The following is a 17612-nucleotide window of genomic DNA, read 5'->3' on the forward strand; positions in this document are numbered from 1 at the left end:
GATGCAATCTTTTACTCTTCACACTTAATATAATAAAACAGATGAAAATAAGAATTATAACATCACAATTGAATCCTGAAAGTGAATAGAACTTCCACAATCACAAATGTTTTAAACCAACCCACTAATGCAAAGTGTGAGATTAGGTCATACGCATTCAATGTAGCACAATGATTGGGTACATGACAGATTGGAGGAAAAATTTTGGCTGTTTTGGGCTGTTTTGGGAGACTATTGTGAATGACGTCTCATAATTACTGTGTAAAATAGTATTTAGAAAAGGGAACAGATTCCAAACCTATAAAAATTTAAAATGTTAAATACCCCATTTTATATATCAATGCCCGCTTATAAATTGGCATCTTATCCCAATTGTATTTTTTTGGCCTAAAAATTCTGACCGTGAGCTGAAGGGTCATTCTCCCAATTGTATTTACAATTTTACAATAAGACAAATAAAAATCAAAAATAATTAAAGTGTCATGTGTAGAGGCTACTAAAACAGTCCAGCCAAAAGTAACCTCCAGATGTTCCCATGGTTATATGGGGAATATTCGACAGCCTAGGCTGACAACAAGGCTCTACTAATATGTTAGTTTAGCTAATTACGTATATTCGTTGTACGGAATCAGTGCTGGATAATTGGTGCCTACGTCATAAACCATTTAGTGCGTGATCCATCTGTGACAGACTCGCTCTCAACGGGAATAAAGTTAGAAACCACCTCTTCCCATAAACAGGTTATCAATCAAAATGCTACTAATACGGCCCAAATTTTATGGTGGCCAATTCAGAGAACAATTTCAATCTTCAACACCAATACCATATATGGTTCGAAATTTCAATCGTAGGTGAATCACCCAGAGGTGACAGATTCATGGCTTGGAAAAACTAACTGGATGGTTTTTGTTTTATCTCCAGCAAAAACATGGGGCTTAAAACGTCGCTACGAATAGATTGACATACAGCCGCCTTGTAAACAAAAACCATGCCCAGTGCCACTGGTAAGAGCAGATACTATGCAAATAAGGCATCCAGCCACACATTGGGGATCTCAATATGAATTCCAAGTATTTAACATACGGGAATGTTAGATATTTGTAATAGAGATACTCCCAATGTGTGGCTGATTCCATGTGAAAATAGATCTCAGCACAGAGGCTTCTTTTATTGTTTGCAATGGATCACCTCCACCCAAGTCGCAACATAAAGGATCATTTCATAGAATCCCCCCCCCCCAATGAGGTAACAGCAATAAAACGATCATTTCAAATACAATTCAAGAAAAAGTTTGGCCTTTATACGTGGTTCATAGTTCAACCAGTTTCAAGAGAAGGGAACTTAGTAGCAAAGGTATCTAAAATTTGGGGAATTTTCAACTTATAATGAAGGGAAAATTCCAGATTGGTATTCTGTACTAGGCCGAGTGCCACTTTGATCCCTGAACTTTAAAACACAACAATTCAGAGCTCAAACTTTTAAAACTTGTCAATCTAATACCTACCATTAACCAGCCCGTTAACCAACCGTTGAGTGACATTTGAAAAAACACATACCCTTCAAGTGTCATCTAATTCTCTTTATCAACCATCCAAACATTGACAAAAAAAATGAACAGTCTCAAATCCTTGCTTCTTCTATGTTGGGGTCATCAGAACACCCACTGAGACATTACCCCAACTTTATTGAATAGAAGAGGCAAAGCATTGAGACTGCTCATTTTTATCAACATGTGGATGTAGGACTGTTCATAAGAAGGTCCAACCCGACCCAACCCGAGTCGGCCAGGTTTTCATCAGCACTAGTCAGTTTCGGGTTATACAAATTCATAAACTGATGGTTCAAGTCAATTTCGGTTTTCTCGTGTGAAAACCAAAATCGACCCGAAACGAACCAACTTAGTTCCTACTTAACTAAAAATTGAAATATCTGAAAATATATATTCCAATATCTATATCTAAAAATATATATATTATGAAATATGTCAGTATATATTTCCAGAAAATATATAACCCAATATATTTGTATGTATATTTTTGTTTAATATATATATATCCAGAATATATATATATATATTCTCAAAAATACATATTTCAGTTTTAAATATATTTCCAGAAAACTAGGTGACCATGGGGGGTATGGATGAACTTAGATCCAAAACCAACCCAACCAGGTCGGTTTTGCTTAACACTGGGTCAGTTTCAATTTCCATCTCAGGTAACCTGATCAGGTAGAATCGGTTGGAAAAACCTCAGTAAACCGACCCAACCCGACCCGTGAACATCCTTCTGTGGATGGTTGATAAAGAAAATTCAAATATCACTTAACAGCTGGTTAAAGGATTGGTTAACAACAGGTAATGCATTGACACATTTTGAAAAATCGGATGGTGAATTGTCATGTTTTAAAGTTCGGGGACCAAAGTGGCATTATTCCCAAAGTACAGAGGGTATTGGGAATTTTCCGTATACTGTATTTATGTAAATGCAAACACACATAAGAAATTAATCCAAGTAATTCAGATAAATGAAGTTGTCAACAACCAAAAAAGCAATTAACATTCAGTAAACAAAACCTGTGAGCAGATTTGCCAACATAGTAGTACTAGCAACATCGTCCGAATTCCAAAACCAATGCAACCGTTTCATTAATAGACAAAATCAAACTAATAACCAAAACTTGAAGCCCCTCTTTGTCACTTAACTCCTTGCGGCTTGCTTTTCCTTTGCCTTCTGGATCTTCAACACCTTCTTCACTATCTTTTGCTCTTCCACCAAGAAGGCCCGAATGATCCTGTTAAAACAAAATATCCAAATATCAATTCATAACTTTTACAAAGTACAGATGCGATAGCAAAAGTTAACTGTCATGTGGAGAATAATAGAAGATTGAACACACCTCTCCCGCACAGCACTTCCAGACAATACGCCACCATAAGCACGGTTTACTGTCCTTCTGTTTCTAGATAATCTAGATCTCTTGTATTCCGCAGGTCTCAAATGAGGAATCTGAAGCAAGGAAACACATTCTATTAGGATTGAGGCCCGCTGAATTTGAAACTGGAGACTGAAAGAGAAATTGGGTCTGAAGCAAGGATACACACACAAGTATTGCAATACCAAACAGAAGATTATTCCACTTTGCAAACAAGACAATGAAAGAAACGGGGATGAAGATCAACCCATGCAATATCATACAACCAATATTGTATAGTATAGTTTAGTAAAAAAAGTCATATCCTTGCAATAGAACAAATTTTATTGATTGAAATAACTCAAATCGTGCAAAGGATCCACAAAATCCATTATCATTTCCAACCATAACAATGTGTGCATGTAACATGTTAAATCCACATTTAGCTGCACCTAAAATGAATAACAATTTATCTACTAAAAATTCCATGAGACAGTGGTTCGTTGGAAGTAAAATGAATGCAAAATAATTATCATTCCTGGCATTTCTATATTGAAAATTAGACCCTATTTTACCTTTAAAAAATGGCATTCCTTCTAATTATCAACAAGTAATTCCCCAAACAAAAGTTCTTCCATGATCTTACAACACTGGTATATTTCTCAACCATTCAAGTTACTATTCTAACTGAGTAACATTTTACGAGGAAGCTACTGAGTCCATCTGTGGCACCTCAAACTGAAACAACAAGCAAATTAATTGTGTAAAGTTTATCTTGTGGAGTAATAAGTTGTTTCAACTTTTAACGGGGAGCACTTGTAAGAGGACTTCACAAAAACTTATTGGCTTGAGGGTTTAAGAATCATTAATTCGTGTTTCATTTGACTCAATTATCCAAGATACATCAGAAGATAGCTAAGAAAAATAAAAGGAAAATGAGAGCATAAATGCCATGAATGACCATCTGATAAAAAAACAATAGAAAATGTCATCGATGAACACCACAATATGAAATGAAGGTACATTTTAACAATTAATCTACTTTACCACAACATTCAGACTTTTAAGATTCAACCATTATTGTCCTGAACAAAATGGTGAAATAAAATTCAATACGGCTGAATGAACACTAATCCCCAATATCCATTGCAATAATACGTGGGATCAATAGGAAATTTAATCAAACGAAAACAACGCAGCATTATGACACAAAGGCGTACCCCTTGAATTCTCTTTCCGGTAACAGGACATTTAGGGCCGCTGGCTCTCTTCTTGGTGCTCTGGAAGACGAGCTTCCCACCTAAATTCAACATAATATGCATAAATAAGAAAACATCAAATAAATTAAAACAACTAAAAAAGTTGAGGAATACACTACAAAAATTTGAAAATAAAATAAAAATAGTCCAAGGCAACGTATACGAACATTTAAATGCAATCAAAAGAAATATGAAGGAAACACCAGAGATCGAATAAATAACCACCAAAGGAAAGCATCCAACAGCAATGTGTTACGAACAGACACAAATAAATCACGAAAACATAAAAAGAATATAGCGAAAAACTACATAGAATTTTATTTTATTTTTCGAAATGTATAGTATCGCGAACAAAAATATTTACTCGGATTTCGATTTCCAGTGAACCTTGATAAGAACAAGCAGGTGCCTAAACTATACCTCATAGCTATAGTTTTGAAATGAGATATGGAAGCAAATTAGGGTTTTGTAAAGTTATCTCGAAGTCGGGGAATCGATTGATACCGGGTGTTTTGACGACCCTCGTTTGGTTGGATTTGGTGGCATAGCTGTGCCGTTTCCGGTAGGTGAGGCGCTGAACCATTTTCGAGCGCTAGTCTTCCCTCCCTTGTAAGTCTCCCGCTTTCTCTTGCGATACGAGAACGACTGAAACAGGGGTTTCTCCTCCTCCAAATAAAACCATAACAAAAGGCTTCCAATTTGCGATGCCCTAGATCCGACGGCTTTAAGAATCTTCTCTAACGGTAGAGATTAATTACACGGAAATTACAATCTGCCCTTATACTAAAGGCTGGGCCCAGGCCGGCGGGCCGAGTTTGAGAGCAGAATCTAAGAGGGTGTCGAACATCAGGCTGGGCTGGAGGCTGGGCTGGGGCTGGACTGGCCCATCCAAACTCAGACAAGTTCGAGTATGAAAACTTTGGACTGAGCCGGCGGCCAAGGCCAGATTTTGAACTAATGTGAAAAACCAAACGATTCCGACCAAAACAGAAATTCAAATTTGGCATGGCTCCCTTGTTTAAGTAAACGAAGGGATTGTTAGTCAATCATCACTTGTCCAAGCGACCAAGCCTTATCCGATCTCCCAACTACATGAATCATGAACCATGTTTCACAGTTCAGTTCAGGCCTTTTACACCGTTGGAGTTATACACCGAGTGGTGTACTAGTGTTAAATGTAGAGTGTAAATCCTTGTATTTTATATTATTTATATGCATTTGTATTGTATCGATTTTCGGTGTTTAATTATACTCCACATAAAGGGATACAAAATCTGATCAGAGTACAGTATAACACCGATTCGGTATTTATAGTTTTATACCACAAATAAATGCAGCCTTAGAGGTGCAATTTGCAACCAAATTAATATTTTACATTGATTTGGGTTCGGACCTTTGCATCAGATTCATTTAAATTTGGACAAAATGGTGCAAAGACCCTCTTTAAATGTTTTGATTTTAGTTTCTTCGGATTATACTTATAGTATAGGTTGTTGAATTGGATATTAAGGCAATAACAGAAAAACACTTAAAGAGCAAGGTCCTCCTTGACGTGTTCCTAGCGAATCACCCACTACTAACAATGGAGAGTAGTCCCCATTCATTGCAATTCTTAGCTTTGTTAACACTTCCAAAATCTCAGCCTTGGTTGAAGAAGCCTCCCCTATGGGCCCACTGTAAATCCATGGCATACTACCTTGTCTTTAACACAAAAACAACACAGATCAGGATTTCTAAATGAACTTCTATCAAATACATAGAGTAGACTGTGCTCACACATTAATGGCCAAGTTGGTGAATTAGAAACTAAAGTTGTGTTTGGTTTGAAGTAAAAAGTAGATAAGGGAAAGGTAAGAAAACCTATACAAGTTTTTTAGAGGTTTCCTTACCTTTCCCTTCCCTTCCCTACTTTTTCCTTCAAACCAAATATAGTCTAAAGGGCTTTTCAGTAAGTTATTTACCCAAGTAAGTACATTTACTCATGTTCTTTTAGTTTTCAGTTAAATAAGTCAATGACCATTTTAGTCATAAAAATCTACTATTAAAATAGGCATTTTTGTCCCATCCAAATTTTAACAACTTTTTCTCATGCGAAAAAGTTATTTATCCACCTGAGAGATGAATTTACTAATTTATTCTATAAAACCCGCAAACTTTTTACAAGCTGAAGCCCAAGAATGATACATGCCCCGCCCATGATAATTCTTGCATTTATTTTAAAAAATTCTGGAGTTTCTTTTCCTCCCAAACCCCCCGCATAACAGCAACATTCTACCTCTTTCACCTCTAAAAAGCTAAGTCCTTCTCTTCCAGAAATCTAAGGTCTCACCTTTTAGAAATTAAAGCTCTCACTTTCTAATTTTCATTTTTTATGAACTCAAAGGCACTTTTGAGCAACATCAACACTCATAACAAATACCAATTACTGGGGGGGCAAAAACATCTGTGATGAACCTAGAGAACTCCCCTATGACAATCAAACAAGTTCAGGCCGAAACTCAACATCCCCAGTGCTCCAGATAAATACCCCGCTACCGCATGTGAACGCCACTCTCCCTAAAGTAGAGCCATCAGCAGTTCCCGCTGGATCGAAGTGTGGCAGTTCCATGAGATGAAGCATGAATTTCCAAATGTGAGCATGGGAGCAGCTCGACGTATTTATGTCGGTGTAGAATAGGCAACAGTAGAATGACCTTAACAACCAGTAGTCTGGCAACAAGCACCTCGGAGTAAGGCTATCCCCACAAGGTCGAGCCAGTCATGGTTCCCGCAAGAAGTTGATGGCCAACAGACTAAGCAGCTCTACCGACTTTATTTTAGCCCGGATAAGCCTCATCAGTACTCTTCGCAAGGTTTCCCCTATAGATTGAACCCTTTGCGGCTCCCATGGGAGTTAGTAGCCTACAAACTATGCGAACGCCCTTACGGGTTGAACCCCTCAAGGCTCCTGAGCGAGTCGATGGCCAACAGTTAGTAGAGTTGCTCCCGCAAGTCGAGCTCCCTATGGATTCTTGTAGGAGTGGACGACTAGTGTCATTACGAGGCTGATGTAGTGCAATCGTGGCCCTGAACTGCCGACTCACACCAACAACAACATTATACCCTCGCAAGGGGGGGCAGAACATGTACGTCGTGGTCTCGCAACCACTCACCCAGGAAGATAATCCCACGGGATGACGCAATAGCAGCCATATGAGAAGTTACTATAGAATGAACACCCCCATAGGCAGAAAGGTCAGGCCGCACATCAGCCAAATAATATTAAGGAGAGTAGACTACGAAGTCGCTCCCAAAGCCTAAGGGCTAAAGTGCCGAGCTGATAAAGACCTTGGCACAACCTGAGACCCAGTCGCCCCTTCGACATGGGCAAAATCAAGAATAAGGAGAGTGAACTATGAGTCGCTCCCTAGACCTGATGGTTATGGTGGCGAGCTGACAGAAGAACTCGGCACCACACAAGACCCAGTCGCTTCGACATGGGCAACTTAAACCCCGATGGCTTCAATAGGGGTAATCTAAACCCAGTCGCCTCTCCGACATGGGCGAAATAAAAAAGCAGTTCACGTTCATTGGTGTGCAAACATGTCGGATACATTCCCTATAGTGTTTGCGCTCCTCGCCTTACATCGACCTCGAATTATTCTTAACTATGCCCAGCCCACCAGTTCGGCACCTCGGGTGAATCCACACTTAGAAAATATTTTGGAGAAAAAGAAAGTGAGAGAAAGAAACGATGGGAGGAAGATTAATTTGACACAAGAAAGAAAAACAAAGAAAAGACTAGTTCGCTTTCAGCATCATGATGGACGCAAACTTGGCCGATCTCTTCACGGTCGACCTCCACCTTGGTTCCTAGCTCTGCATCGAACTCGTCGGCTACTCTTTTGAGAACCAGATCGAGAAACACTGCGTCGAAGTCTACCTAGGTGGAGCGACCTGATAAAACAACCACACAGAACCCCTTCTTGAGGATGGCATGATGAGCTTCGCATTTGAGGTACTTAGTTGGATTGTAAAACCCCTTGATGGTCGCATCCCTAACAAGGTAGATGCCATCGGGGTACCTGCTCCACCTCTCCTCGAGTAGATGAATTTGCTCTCATGCCCCGATAATCAAGACAGAGAGGTCCTATATAAGGCTGCAAACACTTGGACTCTTCCGATCTGAGAAGCAAACTGAACCGACGCTTACGACTACGAGCTTATCAAATTAGTCATTTCGGGCCAAAAGGAGCGATTTACTCCCTTCGCTGAGCTACTTTCAACTCGGGAGTGGGGGCAATTGATTTGAGTGGGTTTGGCCCTCCAATGACATTGTGACACATGGCATCTCAGAATAGCTAGATGACACCTAGACACCACCTAAGTGATGACTAGGAGTCCCAGATCGCAACTCGTCTTTACCCCGACCTGGCGACCTGTCTTTACTGCCGACCTGGCAACCTGCCTTCACCGCCGACCTGGCGACCTGCCTTTACGCCGACCTAGCGACCTCAACCACAACTTAGGTCGGCTTGTAGCACCTCATCCAGGGTCAGCCTGTAGCACCTCGTCACTGGCAAAAGTGACATCGACGCAAGGAGCGACCTCCCTCGAGGGCTTGCCGACTTGACTGGGGGACTAGGCGGTGACCTACGAGATGTGCTCGTCGATAAATTCGGCATGCATATCCCGACGCTCCCAAGTTTCTTGAAAGTTGGCGCACGTACCAAATGCTCTAGAGGATGGTCAACGTGCATGGCGGTTACCTCCGAGGATCTCGGACCAATTAGGCACGACCTCTCAGAAACCTCTGATATAGTGCGTGAGGCCTAAACCAAACAACGCCTATATAAAGGCACCAACCTCAATGACACAAGAGAGAGGCGAGTAAGCACATTCTAGCTCTCATACTTTATAATTTTTTAGCTCGTGGTCTACTATGAGAATACTAACTTAATCATCAAAGCGAGCTCGCTTGGTTAGCCACCCCAAGTCCTCTAACTTTGATTCCTTGTAGGTTTCTTTGAAGAGCTACCTACCTTAACAATCAATCCAGCTCGGCACCCAATCTACCCATAGCTCGGCATCCAAGTCCTCATCCAACAAAAATCCTCCACTTCAGCCTCTGAGTCACCGGCACCTGAAAGTAGTCCAAACAACAGGGTACCGCCAAAAAACCCCTCATCAATATTCTACATTCTACATCATACTCCTTTGTATCTTCAATAAAAAGTTTCAATGAATACTAAAAAAGGTCTTCCATGTGCAAATATTGCATAACTTGAATGATAATGGAGAAAAACATAGAACAGCTTGCATTTAGAAGAACAACTCAGTTGGTTTGATTTTGGCTGGGCCAGAATGATCAAATTGATTGATTGGCCGTAAACTGGAACTGAAATTCTTTTCCGGTGCACTCATTACAGATATTAGAAACTAGTGACTAGTGAAATTGGTTATGTGGGCATAATCTGAATGATAAACAAAAAATGAAAAAACAAAAATCCGAATGGTCAACACGGGGGAAACAAGCCAATATATGTTATTTGTTTTCTATGATTCTGTCCAAACCCAGCCAAAACTCAACTTCATGGGCTAACCTAAATTAGTGACCGGGACCTCATACCATACTCAGCCCATTAAGGCGTATTTCACATCAAGTTTAGACTAGTTTTGGGCAGCTAGCATGACCCAAAGTTGCACTCCGTCCTTTCTTACACACTTAGTTGAAAATGGATCTCTCTCTCTCTAGTAAAACATAGTACATAGCAGAGGGGCAATTGTTCATTCAAAATATAGTATTTTGTATATTTCTTCTCTCTGTGTAACTGTATATATGGATCTGCAGACCGCAGATAAAAGATATGTTACAGTAGGGATAGGTAAATAAATTCAACATGGAAACAACAAAATTGAAGGTTCCCTACGAATCTTCCTGTGTACAAAATTGATCTTGTTTAATTTCTTATGACACCATTCTAGTTGTTCACTTGTTATTCTGGACATGTTTAGAACTCTAGACACTAACTTCAAGTCAACTTGAGAGCAGAACATGACTTCATCAAATCTGCTTTCTTGATGGTGCTTCTGCAACCTCTTCACAATGCAGTTTCCAGTTCTCAAAAGGTCTTTGAGTTTTTTCTCCTTCTGTATTAGAGCAGGAAACCAAAGCAAATGACAATGATATAGTTAAAACGAGCCCTTTCACAAACATACAAATACAAACTAAAAATAATAACAATTATTATATAAGAATATGAAATTAATTAGAAAGCCAAGTAGCCAACCTTTTGAAGATCTGTCTGTACATCCATCAAAAGTGCAGAGTCTGCAGAGTTTTGAAGTCCAGCTTGGGTTCCAAGGAGGCCCTTCAGAATCACATTAGCTTCATCCTTATCGGCCCGAATAAATTCCCAAATAATCTGCATCGACTTCTGAATGGTCTTTATTAACATTGAGATTGTGATCACGTCGTCTCCTCTTCTACCTTTTCCTTTCATTTTGTTCTTCACATCCTCTGCAGTACAATAAACCTTCATGTTATCATTTGCCGCTAAAATAAACTTAGTATCCTCTGCTTACAATGCAAACAGAGGATTAATAGTATTCCATTTTTTTAAGAGAAGAGAGTCAAGCAACCAAATCACCCAATAAAATCAAAACCTTGGTGCATTATATATTACTTAGTCTCCATCTCCATTACCTTTTATGACTGGAACTTGAAGAAGGTTGCGAAGGACGCATCGATTCTTAACGTAGTTTTGAACCCTAGGTCCTTCAAAAGGCTCGTTCTCCAGGAATCTTTGGATGATGACTTGAAACTGTTGAAATTCTCCAGCAACATGGTTGTATCGCCGGATACCATCTTGGTCAGTTTCCTGCAGCTCCTGGGCCTTCTTGTATTGCCAGTAGAGGAGCTCCCAGGACAGACATGTCTGTCCCACATACACCATTTCCAAATCACACTGCAACTCTCCAGCAAACTTCATCGCAGGGTCAGCTTCAACTCTCCCACGTTTGAATAGTCTGAAATTATGACAGAGAAGGGACATGATTGCTGGAGTAGTTGATTTTCGGTTTGAAATTGATTGATATGAGTCCTTCAGCTGGAGAAAACCTAAAATATACGAGGATTTAGGTACTCCAAATCAACTTGAAAAGAAAATAAAAACAAAGTTTTATATATTCATACGAATTTGCATGCTTAATTAAGTATATATTGCTATAACTAGGTAAATGAGAATTGAGAAAGCTAGAGAGTTATTCTCATCCATGTTTCCTTAGTTCCAACTTCCAACACTTGTTAGCCTCTAAGAAAATGCATAATTTAATCATGAAAGGTGCTGGCATCATGGGCTACCTGGTCACGGAACCTTTATATCTATTAAATCACAGGAAGACAAAGAGTAAACTGTAAACAGGGGCTTTTGTGTGTGTGTATATAATATATGCACGAGTAATGGGATGTTATGTTACCATTTGGCCTTTGATTTGGGACGAGAAAAGCTTCAAAAATCATTCTTGATTGGTCTATAATAGGTTTGTAACTTATGTAGCTTTTCTCCTCTTTGTCTTTATATCGTTAAAGCAAAAATTATTCATCTTAACAATGTTTTTTTTTTTAATCTAATATTACTTAGTGAGCATAATTTTTAAATGACAAGTACAATGAATGTGGGCCTCTTTGTTCTTTTGTTTTTAGGTAATAGAACTATACCTAATTTTACTATATGCGATACATTTTTGGGCATCAATAAAGGTTAAAGAAACAATTAGTGCTTATTAGACAAAAAAAAAAATGTCATCAGCAACTCATGGTGGGCAACCCACCATAAGTAAAAAGTCCACTTGAAAAAGATCCCTCTCACTATTGAATATTGTAGGATTACGTAAAGCGTCAACGTGAATAGATGTGGTTCAAGTCCTCAACCGTTTGATAAATTGATTGATGACATTAGGAAACATACTGACAAATAGAAATAAATAAAAAATAGCTTTAACGTTACAGTTCCTAAATAGGGATGTAAATGAGCTAAATTTTGGTGGGCTCTGCTTAGTTAAAGTTCCACTCAACTCTCTTATATACTATAAAGTACTATTAATATATTACATAAACTAGATATAAATATTATCAATTCTATATATTTTTATAATAATTCGTATCTATAACTAGCAGTTTTTAGCCTTGAAAAAGGGTTCTATATTACTGGCTTTAATGGTCCTAATATCAGAATATTGTGTTATGCTCAAGTATTAATTTATGAACCACAGCCAAAACTCAAAACAACTGCATTTCTATACTTGTTGTGTTGTATACATATATGCCTAATAAAAATAATGACACAAAACTTTCCAAGTATTAGAAGAGTGTGTAGTCATACTCAAACCTATATAGAAAATAAATTGAGTAAAAGAAAATTTGCCTACTCATCACTCATCAGGAATAAAAAACGAAAGAAGTATTGTAGCATATTTGTATTTGCCACGGCTTTTCGGCCCACTTGTTAGCTTTCTCCTACCCAATCAAAACTTTGAAAAGAACAAGAAAACCCGAATACCTAAATTGACTTTTGATCAAGTCCATGATAAAAAGAAAGTGGGCCATTAGGAAGTCGAATCACCGACCATCTCATATTCTATGAACATGTTGGACAAATCTAGGGCCGTCTTTTATGGGCCAAGTGGGCCAAAAAAGAAGTTGCACCATGCAACTATTCAACTATTCCGCAGTAATGGCGGTTTAGTCTAGAGTTCACACAATCTCGCAAGGGCGTAAAGTGCTGCCTCTGCAATCGCATCAGCAGATATGATTTGAAGAGTTCAACAGCAGGAATTATTTCTTAGGAAATAAATGTAAAGGAGTGTTGTAATTTGGACTTACCAATTGCATACATCTTCTGATAATTCAAGATGTCCAACTTTCGCATTCGTTCACTGTAACTCTTGTAGAACCTCTGTAGCTCCTCCATTCTATCCTCGTGTTGGAACTTCTCATCAATCTTCCACGGCTTCAGATCATCCATTATCTTGGGAGACTCATCTTCCTCTAAGATGGTTGGAAGTCCACCGCCTTTCACCTTTCTCAACTCCATCCTCAATTGTTCTATCAATTCCTCATGTTCCCACAGAAATTCCAATTCGTCTGCATCATCTGTTTCTGATACGGATGAATTCTGTATATTGGGTTGTCCATATATTTCTAAACCATCAACTGCTTCCCTCTCCTTGAAGTTGCCTAAGACATCCGGTCCTGGATTGTCTTCTTCTTCTTCTTCCTCAAAATCATTGTTGGACAGAACTTCTGTATCCGCTGAAGTGCTTGGGCTCGGCAAATTGGATTCTTCAGAAGTTTGATCGTCTTCCATTAATTCTATGTCATCATCCATAAAGTGTACTCTGTGTTTGATAGGTTCCCAAACAGAGGAAGGGCCCTCACTGATCTCGATGGTTTCATTGTCCAACAAGTAGTTTGTATTCTGCGGATGGGCCGCTTCGCAATTTTGTGTTTCTTCCCTTAATTCTACCTTTTCTCCATCAAAATACAACTCATTTACAGTGTCTGATCCTCCTCCAAAGTCTCTCTCGAACAAAAAATCACCATTATTGGAATCAATTGTATGATTCCTAGGAGAAAACACATCGCTTAAACTAGCAGATTCTGATTCTGAATTTGAAGCCTTGAAATCTTTTTCAGACAAAAACTGGAGTTCACGAGAGACGTCGTCCTTACGGGGAAAATTAATTTCTGAACTACCTCCTTCCTTCTCAGTTAGCGGATCATTAGTAAATGACCTAGGTTCTGTTTTCCTTGGTTTTTCTTCTTTACTGGGATCAACTGGACAGTAATTCTCTACTGATGGTTCACCAACAGCTTCTGTATTTGAATTCAATTGTTGGAAATCCTTCTCCGACAAGAATCCGCCGTGAATTCTCTCTCTATTGCTGAAAGAACCACAATTTGAATCCGCATATAATTCTTTGATGGTGAAGCTCACCACCTCTGGTTCTTCAACAAAACCATATAAATCTTTCCTGGAAGAAACTTGATACTTACTCGTGCTCACCATGGGCGCTTCTTTGGGGCTAATGGAATCTCCGGATTCTCCTCGAGTTTCTTCGTAGGTCTGGAATTGGAACTTGAAACAGAATCTTGATTCCTCTTTCTTGGCAGATTCATCGTGATCGGGATTCTCAAAGTTGGTAATTTCAGGTGCACTTTCCGGCTTGAAACAACCTGAAGCACTTGGATAATCCACCTCGGGGGTAACAGTGTCTCCATTTGCATCGTCAACGGCGTTGCTGTTAGTATGGTCGCCCCCGGAACTGTTACCTCTTTTTAATCTGCAGGAAGAAAACGAATCAGGTTTAAAGAATCCATGATATATAGTTTCAATTCATGAACGAGAAAACTAAACAATCCCACTAATTATCAGTCTTCCCATTCTGCTTACCTGAAGACGTATATACTTAAGAGACCGATCAGGTAAAACATGTAGCCGGTGGCAGAAAACCAGAAAGAACTAACAAAAAGAAATATTTTGGTGAACAAAAACTCATTGACAGATCTTTTGTTCACCAAATCGAAGTGGGTACCGGAAATAAACATCTTTGGGCTTCCAATCAATTCAATCCACCTCTCAGCCACTTGTGGTTGAAGCAAGAACTGAATAACCGTCCTTGAAAGTCATTGCAAAATTTGGAAAGGGAAGAACATGAAGCTCACTGGGAAAATCTAGAACAAAGAGGTTGAGATTTGACCTAATCAACGAGAAAAGGGGAAGAAGATCAAAGCTACTTTCCAGAGGGGAAAGGAACCTGTGAACGACTTAAACTCTTTGCTGGTCTTTTGGGTTGGAAGCTAGAAATTCGGTCAGAAGAAGATAATATCAGTTAAGGACCCTGCGTATTCTCTACACGTTTTGAGGACGAGATATATATCAGCTTAAAAGTGGAATGTTACGCAATATATATGATATTAAACTTGCTAATTAAAAATTGGGCCAATTAATCTCCATTCCTTTCTTTTACTTTCCATAAAAAGGAAACTATTTACGAAGTATTAACGACGTGGTTTCACTCTGATGAAGGAAACGGAAATACCAGCTCCAGCGGTTAATCACGCTTCAATAATTGGACTGTTTGGTTCAGTGTGGACCGTTGAATTAACCAGAATGGGCCTCTTACCTCTGTGGGTTTCAATTACCATTAGCCAAAGTCTATAATGCGCGCTGTGCCATGGACCAGTAGATCATTAATGGAATGGAAGTATGGAACATGCCTTTGACTATTGATAGGTAACGCACCTAGCATAGACAAATTATTATTTGGTGTGACGCTAGGCTCCAAGTACTATACGTTGTATTCTCTTTTTCCCTCCTATTAAATAATTGAAATAGAAACACGGAATGAAGTCGGGGCAAGTTTGGTTCACGGGAATAGGCCAATAAGGAGGGGTTTGGAATTAGAACCAGGATGGGCCATTTGAATTCCAATTTTTGGTTGGACAGAATCCAAATTTCATTCAATAAGATTATTGGTGGAATGGCATTCACCCATTTAAGAGAATGACCTTTTCCTCTCTCTCTATTGGGAATGAAATTCTATTCAAATTTATATCAATTCCTATCTAAATCAAGCAGATTATGAGAATAAACCATTTCGATTTTGAGGGATTTGATTCTAATTTTAACTACAAACCGAACAAACCCTTAGAGTTCAAACCATATTGATGAGGGCAGATTTGGCCCTCCAACGACATTATGACACCTGACAACTCATGCCAAATAAGTGCAGCCCCTTGATAGCTAGACAACTCGACCTTGCCACAGGCAGTTCGCCATCATGCAGCACTCACAGGCAATTTGCTACCATGCAACACACAGGCAGCTCGCCACTAGGCAGGTCACCATCATGTAGTCTGGAAACTCATGACAACATAGATGACAACTCAACAAGTATCAACTCGCTACGGAATGAGCTCGGGTACAATAATGTTCCGAGCTGAAGGTACTTCGGGACGAGTTCATCCCAATTCGCGAATTAAAAGGATCAAGTTCACGATAGTCTAGACCCAGGCAAGTGAGCCGCCTCGGAGATGACTCACCTCGGGCAGAACCACCTCGGCACGTCACCAACAGTTCATCACAAGTAGCTCGCAACAAGGTTGCTCGTTATCAAGTAGTCCAGTGCCCCACGAGAAGCTTCCTGCCTGACAACCGTACCTTCCGCACTGCTCCCACGTCCTTTGTCTGGCAGTGCAGCACTTGTAGATTCAGAAGGTTATACCCACGTCTCTCGACAGGTGGCGTCGTGACCTGCGGGTTGTCTCCCGATTGGCGGGACCGTACCAAGCAACGATCACTGTAGCCCGCCTGCCTTCAGTCCTGAAAATAATGGTCAGCCACCTCGAGATGCTACCTGACAAGCATAACCCGCCACAGTAGGGATACGTGGCTGACTCAACCGAAGTCGTCAAAGCATCAGTATATAGACACTTTAACTCCCGAGGGACTAAGGTATCGCATATTCACCACTCTCTAGCTTTCTCATATTCTTGCAAACTTATTCTCTCTCAGCTCGCTACCGAGTTCTAACTTAAGCATGGGAGAATCTCCGTCGGGTATTCAACCCCGGATCCCTTCGTCCTTCTTGCAGGTATCTCTTACCCGTCGCCAGCTAAAAACCTCGTCACTTCCAGTTAGGAGTGGCCGAATTACGCATCATCACATATCACCCCCTCCAAACCTGAACATTTCAATTCTCTCGGTTTTCTCTCTTTCTATGCGTGTTAGTTTTTAAGAGGCTCAACAGAAGCACCTGCTTTACGCATAAGGTAGGAAAATGTCATTATATGCTCAAATTTGTAAGACAATGAGGGAAATCTCCATGTGCTACAGAAGATTGGTGTGTGAACACTAAATACTGAAAAAGCCATCGCGTTGAACTTGGTCCAGATTTTGGTGGCTTAATTGGTGCTGATGATTGAGATTGAATGTAATTAGGTGGTAATATAACTTTCAGCTGATGTAATAACTAGTTTTGTTAATATCGAATTTGAATTTCACGTGTGGTAGCTTGACCGGATTAGGAAAAAAAAAAACGCGAAATTTTCTTAATTGTCAATGCATGCCATCGACAAATCTGTATGATATTAAAGTTTCTTTCAGAGGTAGCTAAAGAGGGGACATTTCCTACAAATGTTTTAAAGCTACGTATGCACGATGCCTGACTCTTTTGATTAGTTTCTTTGTTTTCTTCTCATCGGGGCAAAGTCCATATCCAACCAGAGCGCTGTTTTATCTATAAATTTAGTATGAACAGGGCGTAATTAGTAAACAAAGTTGTGTTTGGACTATTAACTTGTTGATTCTATCAGCAACTGTTTGCCAGCTTTATTTGATTAAAAAAATGAACGACCAATTGGAGGTAGGAGTCGGCATCGGATTGTTGGACATCGAA

General features: G+C 39.6%; 2 protein-coding genes across 2 annotated transcripts; both read right to left on the reverse strand.

Moving 5' to 3' along the window:
• Positions 1-2497: 2497 nt before the first annotated feature.
• On the reverse strand, positions 2498-4815 carry LOC148854233 (large ribosomal subunit protein eL34). The gene is made up of 4 exons (XM_088984201.1): positions 4677-4815; positions 4134-4213; positions 2899-3008; positions 2498-2793 (listed from the first exon to the last, which is right to left on the reverse strand). The coding sequence occupies exons 1-4, from the start codon at positions 4753-4755 to the stop codon at positions 2700-2702; spliced, it is 363 nt and encodes a 120-aa protein (XP_088840327.1). The 5' UTR covers positions 4756-4815; the 3' UTR covers positions 2498-2699.
• A 5119-nt stretch (positions 4816-9934) lies between these two features.
• Positions 9935-15090, reverse strand: LOC148854234 (uncharacterized). The gene is made up of 5 exons (XM_088981968.1): positions 14606-15090; positions 13036-14495; positions 10858-11271; positions 10442-10671; positions 9935-10301 (listed from the first exon to the last, which is right to left on the reverse strand). The coding sequence occupies exons 1-5, from the start codon at positions 14758-14760 to the stop codon at positions 10047-10049; spliced, it is 2514 nt and encodes an 837-aa protein (XP_088838094.1). The 5' UTR covers positions 14761-15090; the 3' UTR covers positions 9935-10046.
• Positions 15091-17612: the final 2522 nt, after the last annotated feature.

The sequence above is a fragment of the Nelumbo lutea genome, chromosome 4, assembly GCF_056320005.1.
Source record: "Nelumbo lutea isolate HS-2025 chromosome 4, American lotus-T2T, whole genome shotgun sequence".
Taxonomy (NCBI): domain Eukaryota; kingdom Viridiplantae; phylum Streptophyta; class Magnoliopsida; order Proteales; family Nelumbonaceae; genus Nelumbo; species Nelumbo lutea.

What these genes read in the sequence shown, in the direction of transcription:
- LOC148854234 (XM_088981968.1), bottom strand. Translation starts at nt 14,760, where the DNA reads ATGTTTATTTCCGGTACCCACTTCGATTTGGTGAACAAAAGATCTGTC. An exon ending in TCAGAAGATGTATGCAATTG is followed by an intron (nt 11,272 to 13,035) that starts GTAAGTCCAAAT and finishes CGTATATTTTAG; the next exon opens with GTTTTCTCCAGCTGAAGGAC. An exon ending in TCAAGTTCCAGTCATAAAAG is followed by an intron (nt 10,672 to 10,857) that starts GTAATGGAGATG and finishes ATTGTACTGCAG; the next exon opens with AGGATGTGAAGAACAAAATG.
- LOC148854233 (XM_088984201.1), bottom strand. Translation starts at nt 4,755, where the DNA reads ATGGTTCAGCGCCTCACCTACCGGAAACGGCACAGCTATGCCACCAAA. An exon ending in GAGGGTCGTCAAAACACCCG is followed by an intron (nt 4,214 to 4,676) that starts GTATCAATCGAT and finishes TGTTGAATTTAG; the next exon opens with GTGGGAAGCTCGTCTTCCAG. An exon ending in GGAAGTGCTGTGCGGGAGAG is followed by an intron (nt 2,794 to 2,898) that starts GTGTGTTCAATC and finishes TTGTTTTAACAG; the next exon opens with GATCATTCGGGCCTTCTTGG.